Raw genomic sequence first — 24699 nt, 5'->3', positions numbered from 1 at the left:
CAACTGGTATAATCAGGAAAACCTTATTTCCATAAATGAAAAGACTGTTTACATTTCCTTGAATTCCTGGCATTGAGGTAAACACTACAGTCATTTATATGACAGTGACTGCAGCCGTGTTTATAATCTCAGTTTGGTTCAGTTTTGTTCAGTTTGGTTGGAGCTCTCTGACGACATGTTGGCCATAATTAATTCATTAGTCCTGTACCAGGTTCCTCCTCTGTGAAGTAGAGGTATTATTCACTTCCAAAAGTGGCAAAGGGAAATCACCAAGCAACAAACACTTGTAAATGCAGTAAATATGAACCTACACCATAAGTATACTTTCTTGGTCAAAAGATACAGCCGTAAAGTGCTCCAAACTCTTGAACGCAGACACGGGGGCAGCTGAGACAGGTACTGGCCACACAGGCAGGGGTCTGGACAGCGGTCTGTGTTTCCTGTATCACAGGTTTTCCTGGCGAGTCGCGCACGTTCGGACTTTTGGTCTTAATATTTGTACAGCTTGTGAGTTAGTGGAAGCATTTCCCCTAAACAAAAGTTTTTCAAAAACAAGCATCCAGGTGGCCCGTCTCAGCTCTCCCCTCACCAGGCACCAGGTCAGTATGTTTCTTATCAGTTTTAAAAATTTCTCCCTAAATTTCTGTTAGCCTGTAGCTCAGAGTGGTTGAAGAGGCCTAATTAGTGTGACCCCAGCTGGGACTTTTGGATGGGAACTGTTCGGGCAGGGCTGCCAGATGAGATCATGAGTCCGATCTCGTGTTTATCTGGTAAATTTGTTTATAACTGCTTACTCTCGACTTGCGGAGTGTTAAGGCGGCCCGTTGATGTCAGCCGGTTGGGGACAGTGTCTGTGCCAGGGTTAGGGGCGCCGTGGTGCGGGGCTGTTGCACTTTCCCTTTTCCTCAACGACTGCATGCACTTTGGGGTTTGGCAGGCAGTTCAGTTGCCTTTGAAATAGGCTTTTTATTTTATTCATTCATTCATTTTGTTTTTTTCCCCTCCCTTTTTTATGATGGTCTTGCATTTTTGGATTGCTATAAAACCTCCCTGGGAATGCTGCAGCACGTAATTAATATAAGTTTTTCTGAAAAAACAAATGAAGGTGAATGGGAGGTATTTGCTAAATTCCTAATTAATGCCTTTGCCTGAAGAAAAAAAAATAGGTTATTTAAATCGATTGAGCATTTACGTAGGGAACCGTAAGATACAGTGCTAGTAACAGAAATCCTAAGGAAGTTTGGAGAAGGGAAAGTAGCCTTGAAATGTTAGCGTCATCCTTTCCCCGAGAAAACAGGAAGAACCAGAGGTCCTCATACAGAAACTTGGGTATACTGCAATGACAAGGACATGTGGAAATCTCAAGTTTGCCCCGCTCTTCTCTGGGTAAAGTAGTTCATCAAATATTACATGGCCATGTGAAACTGCTCTCAGACTTTGTGTTGTGCTTTCTTTTTTTCCTTTTGGATCTACTTGTTTAAACTTGTGTAGAGTCTCTTTTTAAAATGCTAGCTCATACTGACCTTGCCCTTTCTCCATGGTTCGTCAGGTATTTCAGAAATGCCGAAAATCTGTTTGCCTCTGTTGTAAGTGAAAGTTGAAAGTGTAACTAGTGTTTGTGGAATATGAAGTGCAAAGACTGAGTTATTTGCTAGGATTCCTTTTGCGAAGTAGCCCAGCCAGTTTAAAAACCAAAGATCTCCACTCGAGGCCGTCCACAGTGCTGAGCGCTCTGCAGTGCGGCTCATTTTGGGCGCTTAAAATCGCTGCCTTTGTTGTGAAGTTTTATTTTTCACTGAACGATCACACTATCATTGACTAGGGGATAGAGAGCTCCCTCTCACGTGGGCTTAATATTTCTGATCATCTACTTGGATTTGAACTTTTGATCCACAAAGTTGAAACTCTTGGTCTTACTCTGTAATTGGAATGAATTAGCACACTGTAAAGTTATGGGGAGTAGGGGTGGGACTTATGCCCCTGAAAATGGAAGAGGGTGTGCTGTTCGTTGTACTCTTACTTCCTTAAAACTACATACAGTATGAGATACTAGTTTATACTTAAATGTAAACTTTTCTTATTTTAGTAGACATTTAATATTATATGGAAACATATAAAAACTTTAAATGAGAGAACCACAGTCAAGGATTTTTTAATATGTGAAAGTAAATAGGGAAGAACAAATAGAGTAAATGCTTCTGTAATCTAAAAAATATATATCTAATGTGTTGCAAATATGGGGAAAGGAGGGATAAATAGAATAATTTTAGTGAACATGTTTGGACTAATTTGGAATCTTAAAAATTATGAAGTCTGTCTTAAAAGGATAATATTTATAGAAAATAAACTATGACATATATTTTTAAGACTAAAATTCATCTTCTAAAAATGTACTGACATGTTCTAATAGAGAACATTTTGTAACTTGGACAGTGTGTAAAAGGATTTGTTTTATTTTCTGGCCATTGTAGGGTAAGTTAATTTTCAAGATTGTTTAAAATCAAAAGGTCCACATTATTTACCCAGAAAATGTAGTTGGGTAGAAAGTTTCTGGTAAAAACTTATAACCAATGGTTCTCTTGTGATCATTTAAATTTATGTGTCCTTTGTATGCTTTCCACTCAAAAAGACCTCACTCAAAAGTAAATGGATAAATAATACATAAAATTTTGGCAATATTGGATTGGCCAAAAAATTGTTTGTTTGTTTTTTTTCATACAGTGGCTTGAATAGCTCTTACTTGTCTTTAACTTCATTCAGAACAGATCTATTAGATTGTATTGTAATAGCTGTCATATCAGCATGGATTTTTTAAAAACATCAAAATTGGTGAATTTTTGTGTAGCCATTTAAATATTGAAGATGGAAGACAATACACAAGGTTTTCAGCATGTATTATGCTTTATTATGTCAAAACAAGTGGAAACGTAACAGAAACACAAAAACAGATTTGCGCAGTGTGTGGAAAAGGTGCTGTGACTGACTGAACTTGTCCAAAGTGGTTTGCAGAGTTCTGTGCCGAAGATTCTTGACAGACAGTGCTGCACGGTCGGGCGATCTGATGAAGTTGACAGTGATCAAATCAAGACATTAGTTGAGGACAATCAACATTATCCGATGAGGGAGATGGCCAACATACTCAGAATATCCAAATCAATAAAGTTACTGGTGAAAATGAAAAATGTGTCTTTCGTTTTACAGGAAAAAACCATACAGACTTTTTGGCCAACCTGATATATTATGGGAAATGAAAATAAGTTTAAAAGGAAAGACATTTGTATCACATTCTCAAGCAGAAAGTTAATAACAAAGGAGCAAAACCAGGCAAAGTATAAAACTATGTCTATATTTTCAAAACTCAGAATAAAAATTGGAATTCACACAACATGGCAAAATAATTTTTCATAGAATTTTGGTATTCAGTTACAAGGCCAATGTAATACAACTGTTCAGAGTCACAGGTCATGGGTGTACCTCGGTGAGAAAACTGCCAGGTTATGAGAGTCTGGCTGTTCACACATCATAGAGTGCTAAATAATAAGCGAGGGACAGAACCATTGGAGGAAAGGCTGAGGAAAGACTTTTAGTGTCGGGGTAATACAGCAGGAAGATACTCGAGTTTTCCAACATTTTACTGTGTCGTCTTGGTTTCTCTGTACTGATGTTCACCAACTCTAAAAACATAATTAATACAACCCTAAAAATGATTCTTAATTCACTGATGTTAAAAGTGTACTGTGTATTTGATGTGTTAGGGTGGTTTTATGTATTTGTGCATAGCATGAAGTGTTGTTAGTGTGATTGTACCTGTGAAAAGGTACTGAATGCCTGTCTAATTTGAGGCTAAAAGGAGAGCAAGGGACATGTCTGCTTGGTAACCACTATTTGGAGGGGAGGCTTTCTAGTCCAAGGCAGTGTGTAATGCTGTTATATCAGACCAATCAGTTCAAATCTATGATCTGCCACTTACTGTTTTTTCCCCTGCTTATCAAATTCACATTTATTTTGTTGTGAACATTTTATGATTATTAGCTATTTGTGTTCTCTCTCTTGTGAATTATCTTCTTGTTAACATGGTAAATACTAATGATTTTTTTCAGATTTTTAAATACTTTTTAAAAATTTATTTTTCAATTTCAGTTTACATTCAATATTATTTTGTATTAGTTTCAAGTGTACCGAATAGTGGTTAGGAAATTATACACCTTACAAGTGTCCCCCTTTCCCGGCACTTCTAATACCCACCTGGCACTGTATACATAGTTCTTACCATGTTGTTGACGGTATGCTCTGTGCTGTACTTTCTATCCTGGTGACTTCACTGTAACTGCCAGTTTGTCCTATCTTTAAAGTAATTTTGTATTTTTCAATTACAGTTGACATACAATATTACGTTAGTTTCAGGTGTACAACCCAGTAGTTGGACATTCTATGTAACTTACTAAGTGATCATCCCGATAAATCTCATACCCATCTGACAGCATACATAGTTATTACCATATTATTGACCACATTCTCCATGCTAACTGTACATCCCTGTGACTAATCTGTAACAACCAATTTGTACTTCTTAATCCCTTCAGTCCTTCCACCTCGTACCCCAAACCCCTTCCCCTCTGGCAACCATCAGTCTGCTCTCTGTATCTATGAGTTTTGGTTTTTATTATGTTTTTTAGATTCCACATATGAGAGAAATCATATGGTATTTGTCGTTCTCTGACTGACTGACTTCATTTAGCATAATACCCTGTAGGTCCATCTGGTCTGGTGTGGACAGTAAGTGCCATTTACAGATTTGAGGCTCTTTTCTGAGATTCAGTTTTCCTCCTACTGATAATATCTTAAAGGTTAATAGCATCAAATTAATGAGAGTATTTTTAAACCTATTAGCACTCAATAGAAGGTAAAAATTCTGGTAATTGATGATGGTGATAACTTTCACAAGGAGGGACTGGTTTTTAATTCCTAAATCCCCTTTCCTACAGACTGATTATATGTAAAAGTAAAGGGAATCCCAAATTCCACCGCTTTCAGAGCACTTCTGAACTTTGATTTGTATTATAATGCAATTAATGATAAATTGATTAATCAGTTCTCCTTTGGAGCCTTTTTGGGAAACAAAGTAATAAATGTCCTTAATGATCTCAAGCCTTCAGAATATTGTAAGCCCAGCAAATATGCCTGCATCTCTCTCATTCTGTCGGCTGCTCATGCCTTTCTCCATGTCTTTCTCCATTTCCGTTTCCATAGGAATCACTTTAAAACCAAAGACGCCTACATCCATTCTGTATGAACGTTGTTTACCAGCCCTTGTGATTCCTTAGATTTATTGTCTAAACAAGGTTTCTTGTAGAGAGGGAGAAACGCAGCCTCGGCCTCATCAGTGCCCGAGAGGTAATATGTTGGAGTGGAGGGAGAGCGCTGGTTGAAGTGCTGCTCAGAGGTGAGACCCGACTGGACTCACTTTTTTTTGGCTCCTCGTGAAGCACAGGAAGTACTTTGTCGTGAACTTCCAAAGTTTAGACATCACTGTTTACATTCTTTTCTACAAACTTGTATCTAAGCCCCAAATTCTTGTTTGGAAAGAGTCCGCAAGCCATTTGATGGTCTGTGCTAGAGTTTTAAAAAAAAATGTGTTTTAGGAGCAAGTGCTCGCCTCTTTCCTTATTTCTGTATTTTTAATGCATTCATCAGAGAACACATTTCCTGCCCATGGAATGATTTAGCTTAGTGATGTTAATAAAAAACTTGGAAGACTAAATAAATAATTTATAGGTGTATTTGACACTGTTTTTTATACTCAGTAAAGTTGAGGGTATGAAGTCATTGACTTCTAAAAATACTTTTATTTTTTAAATGTAATACAGCCTTTTCTTTCTGAAGAATTGCCATTGTGCTGTTATGTAGATGAAAAAAATTAATAACTAGAAGAGATGTGTTTTTACTTCCTCTTGGCATTTCACTGAAGACTAACTTTAATATTAAGATTTGTCATTAAGATTACCTCAACGTGATTATGCAGCCACCAGTGTGGGAGATTTCTGGTGGGAGGAGGGGTGTTCATACTCAGCGACTGGAAAGCAGAAACAGGGCTGTAAAAATATACTCAGAGGCCAATTGTGGGCTATGGCTGATCTTGAAGTGGAAGTCTTTTTCAAAACTTTTTTGGGAAGTTTAGGCAGCTATGTTTTTCAGCTGTGTGTTTTCAGTTGTAGCATCTGTTTATATCAGCGCTGTTTTTCCTCTCCCCTCTATGCCCCATCTTTTTTCCTTGTCCACCAGGATCTGATAAAGACTCCAAGTAAACTTTGCAAAATGGCCCTGAAGCATATACAGAAAGTGAAGATGGGCCCTCAGACTAACTAACAAACACCGGAAGCTAAAAGAAGAGTGCATCGAGTGTATTTTCTTAGCCTATCTACCTCACAAGTAGCACTAACTTTTCACATGCTTTTCCGTAGAGACACAGAAATACTTGGTCTTATTCTTGAGAGTTTATCTTGCACAGTGTGAATCATTCAACACATCTCAGAGTTCATCAAGTATTTTCACACATCCATCCATCCCTTGTCTTACTTTGCCTAGCATGCATTTAATGTGTTGTTGGGTAAAGAAGTTGGTCAGTCTCCTTAGGCTCAGTAATTAGATTAGTGTGTAATTATGTACAATTAGTCTTTTTCTTGAAGTGCCAACACTATCCTTGAAACTTAAGTTTCAACACCAGTAACCCTTTTATTTTTAAAGGGCTTGTATTGCCACCTATGAATGAGCTGTTGGGTGTATAATTAGCATCTAGAAACTCATTCCTTCCCAGTATAATCTGGAGTTTTGTACTTTGCACAAAGCTGTATGACTTTGCACGTGGATTTTCTTTATGAATGAAAGGGATGTTCTCAACTTTGCCATCACTAGAAAGAGAGATTTGAGTGATTTTTGTTGATGTGACGGATAATTAATGCCCTTGCCTTTTCATCCGATTCGCTATGTGACTAAAGGTATTTCTTTTCTAGACTGGCCTGATTTAGTATATGCTATGGCTAAGAAGAAGATTCTGGTTTCTTTTGTTAGTTTCATTGTATAGTTTTTTTTTTACTCAGTGCCAGTCTAACTGATAGAAATCTATAACCTGTGCTTTACAAAAGAGATGAATCATCCCATAACCTAGAAACTATTCACATATTCACATCGACAGAACATGGTTTATATTCTACATTTCTTTAGGCTATCAATTTACTTTCTAAAAGCTCTGCCATGAAGCTGTAACTCTTTATACAAGTACAGGAAAGTACTGGTTGTGGCTGGCTCTTTTTCTCTGTTGATTTTCCAAGTAAGTGAAGTTAGCCACCTAAATTCTGAGATTTCTGTGGTATCCACTGGGGTGACAGACATCACACTAGAATGTCATGGGCAAACATTAAGCAGATGTGGGCCATCAAAAGCTGTTTTGTAGGCTTGTCCCATGTCACCCAAAGATCTTCTCAGGGTCAGAAACCAAACTAAGTGAAATCTGTTGCCTAGGAACTACCTACTTTTAAGCTTGGGCGGTTAGAGCCACTGGTGTGGGTGCCTTCGTTCAGCAGGTAGTGGGAGTAGAAGCCATTCGTGCAGCTGCTACCTCTGTCCCCCTGGGCAGGGGGCGTGCATTTATTGTCCAGTAGTGAGACACGAGGGGAGGCAGCGAGGACTGCAGGGAAAGGGGCTGCTGGCGGCACCAGCCGCATTTGGTAGCTGTGTGTCAAGGATCCCCAGAGATGCCTGTGTTCCTGCCAGAACTGGTGAGCCCTGTTTACCTTCCCGGTCTTCGGAGTAAAAATGTTAACGTTGGGTTCCTGGATGAAAGAATACCATCTGCACTCTGGCCTGCTTCTTTCCACGTAATGTTACCTGTTTCACAGTGTCACTGTAAAATAACTGCTTTGATGGGTAGCTGCCCGTGCTCAAAGTGGAGACATCCCATCCCTTCACTCACATGGTCAGGGCCCAAGTCTCTCAACCATCCTTTTCCGAACAGTTTGAGAACATAGTGGTAGAAGTTCAGGTAATCGTGCCCTCTCAGCCCTTTGGAAAATAAACTCTGTTTAACACTGATGCTGTTGACATTTCAAGATTGAGTGTATAGCTGCTTCAAAGCTCCTGTCAAGACTTTATAGTCATCCTATACAAAGCAGATCTCCAAGGGCACGGTTATGTACACAGGGGGTGGCTAGCTGACAAAAAGTACACTCTCGTGGAAAATAAATAAATTTAGCTGGGGTGGATGGTCAAATCAAGTGGAGACCCAGACACCTCTGGAGTACTTCTCCCTAATTCTCCCACAAAGTGGATCCAGTCTCTGCAGTTACCAGCCCATCCCCCTAAGAGCTACTACTCTGCCTGTGCCAACCAACAGAAGAGGGTGAGAGACGCAGGGCGCCCATCAGCTCCCTGTGGGGGGACCGGACCAGGTGGAAGAAGAGAACTCTCTGCAGCTGCGCAGCGCCAGCTCGGAGAGCAGCGCGCTGTCCTGCTGCATCACACTCCATTTGGGGGTTCTCGAAGCTGAGTGTGAATCTTTCACGAGAGATAGCAGCACCTTTCCAGAAAGCCCAAAGGAGAAAAAAACACTGTTAGTTCATGTTTCGGAAGCAGTTCCTTAGCTAATGTGCACTGGACCACAGGCGTGCTTATCACACGGTGGACCTTAATCTGACCATTGACAGGAAGAGCAAATATTTTTCTGACAATCCACCCTATGAGGTGTGGACTGTCGTCATTTCTAGTTTATAGCTGGTGATTGTGAGGCACAGAAAGGTTTAAAAAACATGCTCGAGATTAGCAGTGGAGGTAGGTTTCAATGTAGGCAGGCAGACTCCAAAGCCCACACTTGTAATTGCCACAACTTAAGTCTTTCTTTTACTTGGGGAGAGGTTCCATCCAAAATTGCTTGTGACCTTGAGTTGGGGGTGTCTCCCTTGTAATGGTCACTGTAATTAACAACAGCTGGAGAACCGGTTTTCTCGCTGTCTTCACCAGTATGTGGAAGGGGGTCCACCCAGACCACCTCCCAAGTTTTCTAGGCCTTACGGATTTGTGACCCTGAAACGAGGGGTTTCCTCATTTTGTTGTTTAGGCAGATACCTTAACCACTTTGTAGGTTTCACTGTAGGAGTCGGGCATGGTGAGTGAGAGGGTGTGGATTTGAGTGCTAACTTTTGTTCACATGAATATGAGGGGTGACCCCCCTCCTGGAAAAAAAAACCCAGAATTATCTTCTGGAGGGCAGGAGTTGTGTGTTCTAGGAACCCAACTGTATCAGTGTGCCAGGTGGCATTGTTGGAATAGGTTGCCTTTGCCTTCAGTGAATTTTTTTGAAAACTCAACACTTGTCCATTTCATGATGGGTCCAGTGCACCTGCCCTCGCTGCGCTGAGTGTTCAGCGGTTTTTGACCAAGAACAGCATGACCCCCGTGCCCCACCCTCCCATTTCACCCGATCTCGCCCTAGCACCTTCTGTTTTTGTTTTCCCGGATGAAAAAAGTGCTCAAAGGGAAACATTTTGCCAGTGTAGAAGAGGTGAAACAAAAACAACAGAAGCACTAAAAGGCATCAAAATCCACGAGTTCAAAAACTGTTTTGAGCGGTGGGAAAAACGTCTCAGTGGGTGTGCTTCATCAAATGGAGGGTACGCTGAAGGTGACTGAAGCTTAAACATGTAAGACTAAATACACAGTTTTTTATAAATAAATTCTGGCAGAAGGGTGGGTGAATGGAACACAGCAAGTGAAAGAGGTAAAATCAAGGAACTCAGGCGTGGCCCCTGTCTTTCCGACCTCGCAGGGAAGGAGAAACAGTAGTTTTCGGTGTGTTACCAGCACCCACAGGAAGGCACGTGTCTGAGTGTTACTCAATATCGATTGGCCCAAACTTAATCCTTGGAAACTAAGCTGGCCCCCACGCCACTGCTGCCCCCATGACTGACCTGCAGGCGACCGCTCTGGAACTCTGTTGAGGAAACAGCAAGTCTCTCTAGGATCTTCCCTGAAACCTAGAGAATGCTGAGCAAGTTTCTTTTAAGATGCTGCTTTTTGGAGCCTGTAAATAAACCCATGCAAGAAAAAAAATATCTGGGATTTTGGGGGGGTGGTTGGGGTCCCCCATGTAAAAGTGGAGCCAAGGCTAAACTATTTTAGGAAGGGGCCTAGTCACTTGGAAATATTAAAACTCTTTTATTCCAGACCCAAGATGGCTAGTGAGGGATGATAACAGGTTTCTCGGTCGTTGCCAAGCTGGCCTATTACAGCGCTCAGACATGAGCTTGTAGGGAAACATCAGGAGAGAAACGCCACAGGCCTGAAGTCAGGGACAAACCTCTGGATACCTTGTAGGCTAGACATGGACGTGTGTTTCAGAACTTGCAAAGCAGGATAAAATTTCATTGTGTTTTATGGAACATCTGGTTTAGAAATGAAATTACACTTTTTTTTTAATTCAAGGGGTTAAAAACAAGAAGGGGATACAAGACATTGGGAAATCAAATGCTTACTGGGACACTTTTAAAGTAGGCAATAGAGCTAGGAATTGAACCTGGACTTGGAGTGCAGCGTCAACCCAAATGGCCACATATGCCCAGAGAGCCCCTGGACAAGGAGACCCTTTCTTAAAGTGTGATCTACATATCTTACCAGTGAGAGGGACACATTCTTTCCAGATGACTGCTCGGACAAGGAGGACAATGAGTAAGGAGATTATTCTGAGGTAAATGCAGGGCAAGCACTCGGAGGTAGTTGGTTTAAAAAAAAAAATACCCCAAAACAAGGGAGAACTGGTATGATAGTTTCTTAATGGACAATGACCCTGCAGCACAGGTGGTTGTACTAACAGTCTAGATGCTTCCGCAAGCCATGCCCTTATTTAGGAAAAGTATGAGATCCGGTTTACATCTAACGGGTTCTTTTCCTCACTTGCTCATTCCTTGTTGGAACCCATGTCTACCTACGTTTTGGCACAGTGGAAACTGAACAATGACCTCTATTATTATCTGGAAATAATGCAGTCTTTGTAGAGCAACGGGCTTCACAGACAGTCGTGTGTATGCGCACGCAGTCGCCACACTCAAAGGAGTCAGAAAACTGATTCGGGATTCTCACGGCTAAGTGGGGATTTAGCTGGAGTGCGTGACTTTCCTGGATCCTCATGTCTGCATCCGTGTTGGGGAGTCTCTTGGCATTTGGGATGAGGTCATTCCTGTATTGTATGGGACTGACGTTAACGTCCTGGCCTGCCCACTGAATGCCGGTGTGGTCTTCAGTCACGGAACAGCCCCGACACACCCTCACGAGTTTTCAGATGGTCCTGAGGAGTGTGGGAGGGGGCCATGAAGACAGGGCCCATGGTCGAACATGTCCATGTTAGGAGTTCCAGTAATAAAATTCTGTGAATTTCATGCTTTATGCAGATAGCTCTCTACTACTTAGCATCAGAGAACCTAGTTCTCTGTTTTTGGCTTTGCAGCCTTGGGCCCCCCCCCCATTTCTTTTTCTCCATTCATCATCTGTTTATATGTATAACATTCAGTTCTTCCTTTTACGTCCTTCCATCCTCGCCACTGTACCAAATTACCCAAATTCAAGTTCCTACTCGGCATGCCATTGGGTCATTTTAAGGTTTCAGCTGAATGGAACAATTGTTTTCAGACTCCTGAGGACACGTCTGCATGTACCTTGCCTGGAGTCTGTTTCTAATCTGTTTGGATGTTTTATGCAGCCTGTAGAAGAGAAAGCCTCAATACTCAGAACACTGTAAATATAGTTTGGTCCCCTGGGGCCTCCGGCTATCTCCAAAGTATCTGTTTACCTACATAGTTCCTGATGGGAGTGACATGTCTATCAATAATTTTCAGAAAACAGTTTCTATTTCTAACTTGCGTTTTTAACTTGTAAAAGGTAGGAGTTAATTCTTTCAACTTTGTTTCTTGATGTTGAAAGATTTATGGTTCCCAGGTTATTTCCTTGTGACCAGAATGCTCTTTGAAAAATAGAAGGCTTTTATTCTTAGCCCTCTTTAACAAAATGTTTTAAAATATAACAGCATTGAGATGCAAATCAAAACCACAACGAAGATGCCACTTTATGCCTACTAGGATGGCTACAATAAAGAAGACAGGCAATAGCAAGTGCTGACAAGATGTGAAAAATGGGGATCCCCGTGCATTGGTGATGTGATTGAAGTGGAATAGCCTTTTGGAATCCAGCCTTACAGTTCGTGAAGTCAGTTAACGCAGAGTCACCACACGGTCCAGCAGCTCCACTCCTAGAGAACTGGAAACACATGTGCACGTAAAAACTTGTGCCCGGGGGTTCTAAAGCTGCATAAGGTGATGGTTGTATAATTCTGTTACTATACAGAAAAATATCATCGAATTGTATACAACAGGATGAATTGTATGACATGTGAATTATATTTCGCTAACAAGTTATTGAAAATATCTGTAATAGTATATGATATTCCAGCATCTTTTAAAATAACATTGGGTTTCAATTAAATCAACATTAAATTAAAGAGAAACTTAAGTCGTGAATAAAATATACTTCAGTGTTTGGTCACTTAGCAAATAAGGACCCAAATGCATTTTGTGGTTAAGTGAAAAGTCTTTTTAATGTAGTGTAGCATAATTAAGCCACCTGCAGCCTGAGGATCTCTTGCCCGTGTATTCCCCCACATGCTATTAAGACAAGAAATCTTTTAAGTGCAAATTGTGTGACAACAGATAAGAGTCATTCTATTTATTTATTTATTTATTTATTTGCTTGCTTGCTGTCTTGTTTATTAGCTTGTTCTAGGTAACTGGCAAAGGGAACTGATTTTGGAGCACTTAATTTTCTTATGGAAACCTAAGGGGTTTGCTGAGAAATTGAATAATTGTTTACTAAAGCTCAACCAAGCCATAATCTCAAATCACTAGAATACATAAGCTTTATAAGTCCTCTACACCACCAGCTACATATGCCATTCTCTGTAGTTACTCCTGAGAATTGAATTAGTTCTTTCTCCCCATGGACATCATTTTATGTACTGCTCTTTACAGAAACCAGCAGTGTTGGTTTAACTTTGATGTTTAATGCTTGATAATTTTTTTAAAAGATTTTATTTATTTATTTTTAGAGAGGGAAGGGAGGGGGATAGAGAGAGAAACATCAATGTGCGGTTGCTAGGGGTCATGGCCTGCAACCCAGGCATGTGCCCTGACTGGGAATTGAACTTGCGACACTTTGGTTCGCAGTCCACGCTCAATCCACTGAGCTATGCCCGCTAGGGCTTGATAATTTTGATAATTAGAAGAAAATCAATTTACCATTCCATCCCCAATCCCACTATACTGTCTGATTTCTTCTGCCTTGCAGGATAATAATGAACTACTTCATCAAAAAGAGGAACAAAAATGAGTTATAACACGGGCTAGGTCCGTGATATGAAAGACTAGCAGAAGGCACCGGGCAGATCAGCTCCCACCACCTGCTGGAGTCTTGGGGGTTCTCACAGCAGGTTAGGAAGTAGCCCTGGAGATTCAGTGAGGTCTGCGCCTGGGTAAGCCTTAAAGAGGCGTGTTGGAACTCCCGCCCTCCGCGGATCTGGGGTTTTAGTGCTGAAAGCCCAGTAGAAAGGATGGTGTGAAGCCAGAGAGAAGACAAGGTCCAGGAACTGAGGTTAGATTACAAGGTCAGAAAGGGGTCAGTATTAAGCTTGACCTTGACTTGAGCTCCTGCCTTCCGGTTTCTGTTATTCCCTGGACACGAGATGGGGGTCTTGTTGACCTTATCTGAAAAGGTTAGAAGATTCTCAAGACCAAGGGAAGAACTGAACAGATTATTACAAAAGAAAGTGTGTTTTTGTACACTAGTGTTTTATTGTACTTATATGTATAGTTTTTGGTAACAGATCATTTTTATTTTGAGTTGGAAAATCAGAACAAATTTATTAGTATCTATAACTTAGAGAGCATTTATTGCTCCTCTTCAGCATAGCCACCTGCCTAGGGTCTTCTGCATGTCCCGCATTCCTTACAGCCAAAGCTGGTTTTCGTTTGGAACTGGGCATGGAGAAAGGGGCGGTTAGAAGCTTCTAAGAATCAACCAGGAAGATCTTTCAGCATACTCAGGTGAATCTCATCAAATCTCTGCTACTCTACTATATTTAGCAAAGAAAAAAGTTTCAATCCAGTTCAATAGGTATGCCTCAGATCTAGGGGATTGCTGTATGAGGATGGGGTATGCATGAAATACCAGGAGGTTTTCGTAGGGAGAAATGTCCTTCATTGTAAGAGAAGTGGGGACGTGTGGCTGTCCCCCAGAGGAGAGCAGAGCCCACTGACGGTGGAGTGAGTGGTAAGGGCGGTCTGCTACTCTCCAGCGGAGTTTCATGCAGCTCGTCCAAGTGGGATAGTGTTCGTAAACGTTTGAATTTGCCCATATGGTCACTCTGTGCAGGCGTTCGGTCCGGGACTCACCAGGAGAAGTTGCCGTGGAGCGCAGCTCACCCTTGAGAACTCCCCTCCCCCAGGCTCAGGCCACACACACTTACCTGTTCCTCCTGTACAGCAGGGCCTGCTTATTACAGCAGTTTTAGTTACCCGCCCCGCCCCCTTTTGACATGTTTCAATATATTTCACTGAGGAATTGAAAATTTTAAAATGATAACAAATGATATTAAAAACCTTTGGTTATTTAGAGTCTTCTTTCAAAAGGTTCAGTATCTCAGTCACAGGAAGTGAGGGGGATGCTGTTAAAATTCTGGATCCTTAGCTTTTTATTCAATGTACATAAAAATGGGTGTAAATAGAGAACATGAGTTGATAAATTTACTTTAACTTTTTAAGTGGTAAAATGATTTTACCTGCTGTGAATGCATAGGTAGAGAGAAAATAAAGTGAAGAGAAGGTTGGGGAGAGGGCCTAAACCGAGTGCAAGCAGAGACAAGTGAGTTGTAACCATTTCAAGTGAGCGCACAAGTATTCCAGATGAACACGGCCACTCCGAAGGTGGTAGGGAGGCGAGGACTAACCCAAATCATTCTTGATACACATACTGGCTGTTGTATACTTTTAAGCTAAAGACAAAAGGAACTATAAGTAAGTGATGAACCCCAGTTAGATTGTTCATGTTGCTATTGTTTAGCAATTCTGAAACCACTTTTAGTATGCATTTCTGTATTGAGCAAATAAGTAAATGGACAGTTGATAATGAGAGCTAGCGGAGAAAGGGTTACAAGTGCAGGGAAGGAAGACTAAAATGAACCCAGTAGTGTTGAATTCGAATGGGAGCTATATCAGCACAAACTTGGGGTGTTAATGTATCTAAATAGATGTGGATGTGAAAGCGTGTGTGTGTGTGTGTGTGTGTGTACACTTACAAATCTGGGAAAAGTGGAGCACCAGAACAAGTGATAGCAATTAATTATAAATCCTAGAATAACATAAGCTATGAATCAGTAATGATGCGTGAATAAATGAACAAATTAATGAGTGAATAGTAAACAAAACAGAAGGGAAAACTTTTCCCTAGAGGAGAAAACTGATAAATACAGAAGGGATGGTGGGATTAGCAAATCACCATAATGATTGCTTCAGGTGAGAATCATCAATAGGTGGTGAAATTAGTGTGTGAAAGTTTATTGAGAAACAAGATATTTATGTGGCCTCAAAATATCTCCCTATGCCATACTTACTCATTAAAAAGGGGAAATAGTAACCTTAAGTGAGAAACTGGGCAAGAGATCAAAGTCATTACCACTACGAATGGGACAAAAATGACATCATGTTGTGCACTGAGGATGACACAAATCTCATTCCTGCCAAAAATGCGTGACCTGAATCTAATCAAAAAGTTAGATAAACCCAAACTGAGGGTCATTCTACAAAACAAACAGCCTGCCGTACTCTTGCAAAATGTCAAGGTCATGAGAGAGAAGGACTGGGAAAAATATTTCAGACTCTGAAGAGATTATTGAATGCTTTGTGTGAGTCTGGATTAGATCGATCCTGGCTCAGGAAAATGAAGAGATGTCGTGGTTTTGGGGGTTGTTTTTTTTTTTTTTTAGAAAATCAAACCGTAAAGGGTAAGGGGGCATCATACTTTCAACTTACTCTTAAACTGTTCAGGGAGGGCAAAATAAAAGTTTGTGTGGGAAATCTGGGCAAAGGGTATACAGGAATTTTTGTGTGTTAGGTCTGTGACTTTTCTATAAGTCTGAAATTATTTCAAAATACAGTCTTTTTTAAAAAAATCTAACAGAACAGCAGCCTCGCTGGTTGAACACTTGGTGCCGGGATGCCTCCTGTCTGCTGCTCTGGGTCTGCCGGCACTCCGTGGACACCCCCACCGTCGGGCTCTCTCCCACTCGTTAGAAAACCCGTATCAGAGTTTACAAGTCATACATGCATAAATTACACACATGTGCAGAAAGTGCAAACAGTACAGAATTAAACAGGATAGGAGTCATGGTGCCGTGTTTTCTCCCCACCTCCCACCACCCCCCACCACCCAAGTTTCCACTACTAGTGGGACGGTTGTCACCTTATAAACGTTCCTGGGCTTACACAGACAGACTAGTGTGTTCACACACAGTCTCCCCCACAGCCCCAAGACTCCGAAACGTTGTTGAGTATTTTTTTAACATAATATTGTCATGGGCATATTTATTTAGTGAATATATATAGCCTTGTTTCATGCTTTACTGTTTTTTCTCTCTCTGATGAATGCTTCCATGGCCCCCAAAACTCATCATCCAGGATGGATACAACCGTGTACTTGAATGGTAGAACCATTGCTGAGGGCACCGGGGTACCCGGTAGCAGACAGAACTGGAGGGTGCACCAGACCAGCAAGACTCCTCAGGCATCGGGCCCGCGCTGAAGGCCTGTGGCTGGGGTTGGCAGGGGTTTCTCTAGTGGGAGACTGTTGAGGTGACTCAGCTCCAGCCACCTCCATCTTCTGTATCTCTGTACTCAAGGTTGAAACCTTCCGAAGATTAAAAAAAAACACGTTTGGTCACTTTGGGCAGCAGCTGTCCCTTAAATAGTCAGCTGTTGTCACAGAAGTGAGGGCACAGAACCTGGACGTTGGCCTCGGAGTGTCCTTCGCACAGAAGGAGGACCGTCCGAGCAGCTGCCCCACTTGGTCCCAGGGAGGCCCTTACGACGTCATGTCTGGTCTGTTTGGTCGCTGCACAAGTCCAGAAAACTCGTTTGAACTTTTCTATTCACACATGGTTCTTGAGCTTTGTTTACACGTGAGTAATAAAAAGATGATTTTTAAACATTCCCTCAACAGCCCTGAGTGCAAGAACTGACTTTCCTTGAGCTTAGAGAATCGCAGTGTGGAAATGCAGTTTCCGTTTCCTCTCAGTGCCTCTGAGTGTTCTCTGTAGCTTTGAGGTTGAATTGTTGGGCCTTCTAGTGATCACGGGTGCCAGGCATTGCAGAGGTTGTGAAAGGTAACTTCCTGCTGGTTGAGTCACCTGCAGTAAGTTGCAAGGTGGGGTTGCGGATGGGTTTGGTGGTGGAGGAGGAGAGATGTCCCTGCGTGGGACTGTGGAGGGCTCAGAGAATACTGTCAGGTGTTGAGGCTGGAAGGTCCAAGATCAAGTTGCCAACAGATTCAGTGTCTGGCAAGGGCCGTCCTCCTGGCCTGCGGACAGCCACCTTCTTGCTCTGTGTTTCACTCGGTCTTAACTTGGTGTGCGTTCTCAGGCGGAGGGGCGGGGGGGTGGGGGCAGGGGGAGGAGATTCCTGCCGTGTTTTTCTTCCAAGGGTGCTAATCCCATCGCAGGAGTGCCACCCCCGTGACCTCATCTGAACCTAATTACCTTGCAAAGGTCCCACCTTCAAATACCGTCACATCGGTGGTCGACACAGGAGTTTTGGGAAGACACGACACTCAGCCCCTAGTATGTAAGCACATGGCTTTGAAGCTGCCCTTGCAGACGTTATTGTCAGAAGTGCCCCTATCCCTCCAGAGTTGGCCCTGGAGAGGCAGTTGAGCCTTTGTAGGTCATGGTGACCCTGTGCCGCTTGGGTCACATCTTGAAGAGACTGTTGGCGATCCCTGCAGCCAGTCAGGTTGGGCTTTTCCTAAGTAATTGTTTATTCTCAGATTGATATCATATTGATATCCAGAAACTGTCATTTCTAGTCAGCATGTAAAAAAAGACAGCGTGTAAAAATGGGAAAGTCTCAGTTCACTGTAAGAAGGATTTTGAGGAATTATAGGCAAGAGAATAAAAAGTTGATTTTGAAAGGCACAGGTTTCCCCCTTTGACTTGGTGGTAATCTTATTCCGACAGCAGTTAACGTGAAGTCACTGTGGCCAGAAAATAATCTTACTCTGCTTTAATTAAAAACACAAGGTATTTTCTTCATATCTCCTCCTTATCTGTCCCCCTCTTTTTCATCTTTCTCTTTCTCTTCCTCTTCACTTCCACGTGTCCCCCCCCCCACTTCACCCCACTCTACCTCCTCTTGATCTTCCTTCAGCGTTTAGAGTGTTTGGGGCCTGGCTAATCCCTGCGGGTAGGAACCGAGCTGCGCAGGATATTGATGACCAAATATGGCTTTGCTGCCAAAGATGTTAGAGGAATGTGGCTTGTATTCTGAGCCTCTAGCCTCTGAATAAGCTGCCAAACAAATTAGGTCATTTTAACTTAGCTTTTTTTAACAAGGAGCTGGAACTTTGACTTGGAACATGATGGTGGTGTTATTTTAGCGCAAGTGTCGGGTTGGGCGAGGTTATAGAGAGGTGGGCGAGGAGTGGGAGAGACTCCCTCCAGCGTGTTTTAGGGCCCGAGCCGCCAGCCCAGGTATTTTGTACAAGGCGAGCGTGCTCCGACGCCAGTGCAAGAGCGGAGGTGTAGGTTCAGCTGTGTGAGGCCAGATGCCCCAGAGGACCACTGACAGGTCCCAGGGTGTGCTTTCCGTGCCGCCGTGGCCTGGGCGTAGGTTGACGTGGACTCAGGTTTAGAAAAATTGCTTCTTTGCAAAAAGGTTGGTGGAGTTTAGTGCCAGTGATGACACTCTGAAACCAATGGCAGGTTGTTACTGTGTGTGGCTGAGGGTGTGTGGTGTGAATACGCAGGTCCCCCCACAGCATACCTTTTACATGACAGCCAGGGACTGCTCTGGACGTCCTGCCAGTGCGGATGACGGCTCCTCGGGTCCATACTTAGAAATATGTATTCAGTTGGGGTATTAGCTCTGATGCAGTCAAATGCTCTTAAGTGGAGTGGATAGAAGCAACCACTGCTTCAGAATTTTGCTTTGTTCTTTTTCCTTATATACAGTTTTGGCAAGAAGAATACTAAGGTTTCCCAAATTAAAAACTGAGACAATTTAAGAATTTCTGTTTCGTTTCGTAGAACTGGAACCCTGTTTTCACTTTTTGTTGTTGGTTAGGGCTATACAGTAGAGTCCCATCCTTCCTGCCCACCCTTGCCTGTTGGCCACCTTCTCATAAGCCCTTCCACTGTCTCCAGGACGTACGTGCAGGTTGGAGTGCCATCCAGGCTCTGTGGCCTTTGTTGTGCCTCCCTGAGGACCCCCCCCCCCCCCCCCCCCCCCCACACACCTTACTTCTCTCACTGCTGTTACCACCCAGCCACAGGCCCTCCCTCCTGTCCCTGGAGCCAAGCCTGTGAGGTTCAGTTGTTCATCCTGATCTGTCGAGTCAGAAGTTCTAACCAGTTTCTTCTGGAAATTGCTCTTGCTTTCCTTTAAGCTAATCAAGAAGAAGAAGTGGGGTTTGGTGCCCACAGGCCTACCTGTGTTCTTTAGGATAGTCATTTTCAGAACTTCTTTTCTCGAACACACACAGACCCAGCTGGGACCTAAACCTGATTTGAGTGCACATTGGTGCCCCGTGCTGGGATGTCTTTTGGGGCCATGGTTTGGGTTCCGGATCCATGGTAATGGACGTAGATGTCAGGTGATTTGTCCTGCTCAGCAGTGGGGGCGTTCTTGAAAGGTGGGTTTCAACATAGACTGACTTCTCTCGCCCTGAAGCTCGTATTCTGTAGTGTTTGTGATTTATTTCACAGGAAGTTTTTGTTTTAGGTGAATTGTGATAATAGGGTCAAGGGTCACTGTGAAACGACTGTCCTGTCTCTGAGCCAGTTAACCTGCTGTTTCTCTGTGTTGCTAACAAGCCGGCTGTAATCAAAATCAGAGTTTATCCACATCAAGACATTTAGATTTTATATAAATTTATAAACTACTTAGAATTAAATGATACTTCTTATATTGAAATCTTAAAACTGTTCAGGTTCTGTCTTCTTAGTAACTTGGAGCGCGTCTATCACGGTTATAAAAGCTGTCCAGTTAGAAAGGGACGGGAGTTCCTCCCTCCCTGGAGGTGATGGAAACGGTGGCATTAAGGAATTGCATTGTTTTAAGCGAGTGTCAGAACACTGGTCAAGCCTGAGCCTTTTGGATTTTAAGTGTTACACTCTCCAGTATTGCATAGAGCTTTACATTAACCCTGTTACTCTTATCGGTAGCCACTCACTGAAGTTTTTAACTATGCTCGTAATTTGCTGGTCTGAGTTTAAAACATGAAGGTGTTTTGTCTAAGAAGAAAGGTCATGAAGAAGAGTTGAAAACCTGTGGAACTAAACATGAAGTAAACGAAATCTCCCTGACTTCCTGGACTTGTCGTGTTGTGGGTTCTCACGTGTTCTGTGTAACCAGTGAGACTGAGCGCTCCTGCTGACTTTGTTCTTTCTGGTTTGCACAGGCCGGGCTTTACCGGTGTGTTTGTTTTGTCACCATCCCAGTTTGACTCGGAGGAAATGAAAACATCTTCCATTTGTTCTTTGTTTCCCAAGGGCATCCGCTTCGATCCTGAAATCCCGCAAACACTACGACTAGAGTTTGCTAAGGCAAACACGAAGATGGCCAAGAACAAACTAGTCGGGACTCCGAACCCCAGTACGCCTCTGCCCAACACTGTACCTCAGTTCATTGCCAGAGAGCCATGTAAGTGGATCTACTTTTCATTGTTAAGAAAAAAGCCTGGATAACTAAGAATCGTTGGTGTGCTGCATGTGAGACGACACCACGGGACACAGAGCTGGCTGGCTGTCACTTTCCATTTCTGTGAAGAGGCTGCCTATTCTTGCCGTCTGAATTCCAAATATAGCAATCTGGTTTGTGATTGGCTGTCTCAAAAGATGGTTCAGCTGGATCAGAACTGTAACTACAAAATTTCGTTTGATGTTATAGATTTCCTTAACATGGTCTTCACTATATATATCATGAGTGTGTCCTATTTGCCTTGCAGTGTAAACCCTTGGTTATGTCCCCATCCTTGGGCATGAGAGCTGGCTCTCGGTATTCACTTTATTTCATTTGTTGAAGAACATCATTTCTGTGGCTTTTGGAAAATACAGTGTTAAAAGTGAATGAAGCAGATATTAAGAAGTTTATTCTGTTTTTGAGAACAGTTTAGCCGTAAATCCAGGGACAATAGTAAACACACACAAAGCATTTATACATTGGAACAATCAGTTCCAGTAAACTGTCACCAGTAAAGCTTTAAGGAAATTTGGGGCTTTCTGTTTTAAATTTAATTGGGTAAGGACAATGACTAATTGCTAAACAAGTCTCTTACCCTGCCTCATGGGCCTGTTTCCTTAAATGTCCATGCTACAATTTCTGTGTTTGACTGAAAAGCTTGTCTTAATTTTCTTTCTCAAGCTCAGCCAGTAGCAGAAGTGAGGCATGAGATAGGCCTGAACTTCCCTTTCACTGAGTAGCTGTATGTGATTTAATATGGCAGGGCGTTCAAGGAATCCCCAGTGATTTGCTGCTGTTTGGAATATTTCTTTCTGTACTATCCTTCTTCACCTTCTTTCCAAACCACATGACCTTCATCTTCTTCCTGCTTTCTCTGACAATATGTGTCAACTTTTCTTACTGAAATCGAAGGTCACATGGGTCCCTTTCTACCCCCTGTCATGTGCCTGTCAGATTTAATCAGGTCATTGCAGAAGTTACAGCCATTGTGTAGCTCAGTCACTCTCGAGAAAGCTGCTGCTTGTTGGTGGAAGCTAGGAGATAAAATAGTTTCTCCCCTGGTGTGCTCTAAAGTTTTTCTATCAAGCCACAAAGTAATAACATAGAAAAAAATGTTCTTTCCTTCCATGTCCTAGGGAGACTTGAAATCTTTGTTTATTTGGGAAGGAAATCTGAATGAAAGTTTCATTTTAAGGTGCAGGGGCAATAAAGGAGGCCGTATGGACATTTCTTACAAAATCTGTGTCCTTGCAGCATCTAGCTCAGTACCTTGTATGTTGCATATATTTAGTAAATATTTATTACAGTGATGATGATGGATAAGTTAAAAAAATTAATTTATCTCTTTTTAGAATTATTCCACTTGTGTGCCTCTTCATTTTTTTTCTGAAATTTTTTTCTCTCTTGATTAAGACATCATAAAAGAGTATTTGTAAGATACTTTGACTTAGAAAAGATAACCTGGAGTAACCCTTTACTTTTGTAGTGTATTTGCTTGCCTTGGGTCTCAGAGAACTTGGAAGAGATCGATTCAGAGAGGAAAAATTAATATTTTGCCATTTTAGTTCTTGATTGATTGCTTTCTCTAGGAGCTCAAAATGTTTTCTCATTTGCTACAACAGCTCAGGGAAATAGGCAGCCAGGGAGGTGATAGCCCGCTCACAACAGGGTGCAAAAAGCAGCAGGATGAGGGATGAGTGAACCGAACACCCGCAAGTCCCTGAAGTTCCTGAAGTTACCGAGCGAGAGCAGAACTCAGACACTGGGCTGCGCTGCGCGGCTCCGCCTCCCTCTCTTCCCTGTGAACAGAGCAGCCCAGAAGCGCTCAGGTAGTTTCCATGGCAGGGCCAGAACTCGCCTGGCTGCTCATGGCAAAACAAACTTGAAGTTTAAAAAAAACACATCTGAAGGGCAGTGTATTCTTGAGAAAATAAAAGTTACCATGATTTTTCTTAATGTAACTCCTTTTTACGACCCAGAGGCCTTGACAAACAGCAGTTCCGCCGTGACGCAGGTCCACCTCATCACCCGTTACAGTTCCCTCTGGGACTTGCGGACGTGCCTGTCACGTACGGGTTCCTGAAGCGTCGGCAGACTGAGAACACTGTGGTCCCCGACTGGTGGATCCAGTGGCACGGTGCAGACAACTGGTGACCCAGGTGGTCAGTTTAGTCACCTGGCAGGAAGAGACTGCAGTGAAACCACAGGCTTCTGGGCTTGGAAAAACCCTGCAGACGTCTCTGTCGTAGGCCGTGAGAGAGAGGTTTTTAATAAATGCTTCCTCTTGTTGATGTTTTTACCTGGTGGCGGCTGCAAAGGACCCATTGCCATCGCTAAAGGAAGAATTTGCTGTGATTTGATTATACAACAAATATTTACTTGAACTCTCTCAAATATCTGTTGAACTCGAATGAGCACGCAGTGTGCTAGCCACTGGGGAGGGAGGGAGCTGTGCTGGTTGCCTTAGAAGAGCTGTCAGTCCCAGGAGCTGGTGATGGTCGGCGCTGTCGGGGACCACGGCCTACACAAGGGACGGGGAAGATCCCATGTGGCTTTATTTGCTGAGCACCTGCTGGGTTTGTGGCAAGCATGACCATCGAGAAGGCCAGGTGTTGCAACTTGCCAGGGTAGAGGTGGTGGCCTCCGTGGAGAACTTGGCCTTAGACTTGAAGATGTCAGTGAGAGTTCTGGCTCTGGCAGTTATTGTCAAGCTTTGTGACATTTATTTAACCTTGCTGTGCTCCTGTTCCCTCAGCTATAAAATGGGAATAATATCCTCTCGTGATTGTTACAGAGTTAAATAAACTATCACCTGTTTCCTCACTTATAAAGTGGGAATAATACCTTCTCATGATTGTTATAGAGCTAATTAAAATACCATGTGATTGGGCTGAGGATTAAGTGGGTGTAACCTGTGTAGAGTACTAGGCAATTAAAAAAAAAAACAACCAGTTGCTTTCCTTTCCTAATAGTTCAAAGTAGGTGCTGATCTTATGAGGTATCATCACTATACGACTGTAGCCAAATGTCTTTGCAAATTAGGAGAAAGGATTAATAAAATCCACAAACGGTCCCAAGAGAGTGGTCCATTTCCCTAAATTAAATTTTTATTAATTTGAGCTTCCCCTTCTTGTATTCTCTTGTATGGAATAAAGTAAGAAAAATATCAGAAGAAAGCAGGAAGTAAGAGATGTAGAAAAGTTATAAGTGATATATAAGTCTCCTAGATTATGCATTCGATTGCACAGAAAAGCAGTGTCGTGCAAGTGTAAGAACTCCACTCCAGAGATGACAACAGCGCAAGTCACCATGGCTCTGAGTTCTGTTTTTCTCGTCTGTAAAAATGATGATACTCTGCCAGACACTCTACTCTGCTAACCATTCTGCATGAATTATCTTATTTGAGTCTCAGTAGTACTATTTTACATTTGAAGAAACTGAGGCCTGGGTAGTCAGTAACTTCCTTGAGATTACACAGTCATCAAGTGTTGTGGGTTGAATGGCATGCCACCAAAATTCATGTTCAAGTCCCAGCCTCCAGTAGCTCCAAATGTAACCATATTTGGAGGTAAAATCTTTAAAGGGGTGATTAAATTAACGAGATCATTGGGGGTAGCGGGGCCCTGTTCAATATGACTGGTGTCTTACGAGAAGAAAGAGA

At 42.4% G+C, this 24699-nt stretch overlaps 1 protein-coding gene across 4 annotated transcripts in view; it reads left to right on the top strand.

Annotated features, from left to right (window-relative positions):
* The window catches only part of RBPMS (RNA binding protein, mRNA processing factor), a 167317-nt gene that overhangs the window by 80030 nt on the left and 62588 nt on the right, over positions 1-24699 (top strand). For all 4 annotated transcript variants that reach the window (XM_045821592.1, XM_045821591.1, XM_045821590.1 and 1 more), the window contains exon 5: positions 20849-20999. In XM_045821592.1, coding sequence (XP_045677548.1) covers positions 20849-20999 — 151 coding nt within the window. The remainder of the gene's footprint in view (positions 1-20848; positions 21000-24699) is intronic.

This window comes from Phyllostomus hastatus, unplaced genomic scaffold, assembly GCF_019186645.2.
Source record: "Phyllostomus hastatus isolate PE091 unplaced genomic scaffold, TTU_PhHast_1.1 phas_scaffold_46, whole genome shotgun sequence".
In the NCBI taxonomy this organism is placed as follows: domain Eukaryota; kingdom Metazoa; phylum Chordata; class Mammalia; order Chiroptera; family Phyllostomidae; genus Phyllostomus; species Phyllostomus hastatus.
The sequence above is the reverse complement of the archived record's forward strand: the minus strand, read 5'-3'. Positions and strand labels throughout refer to the sequence as shown.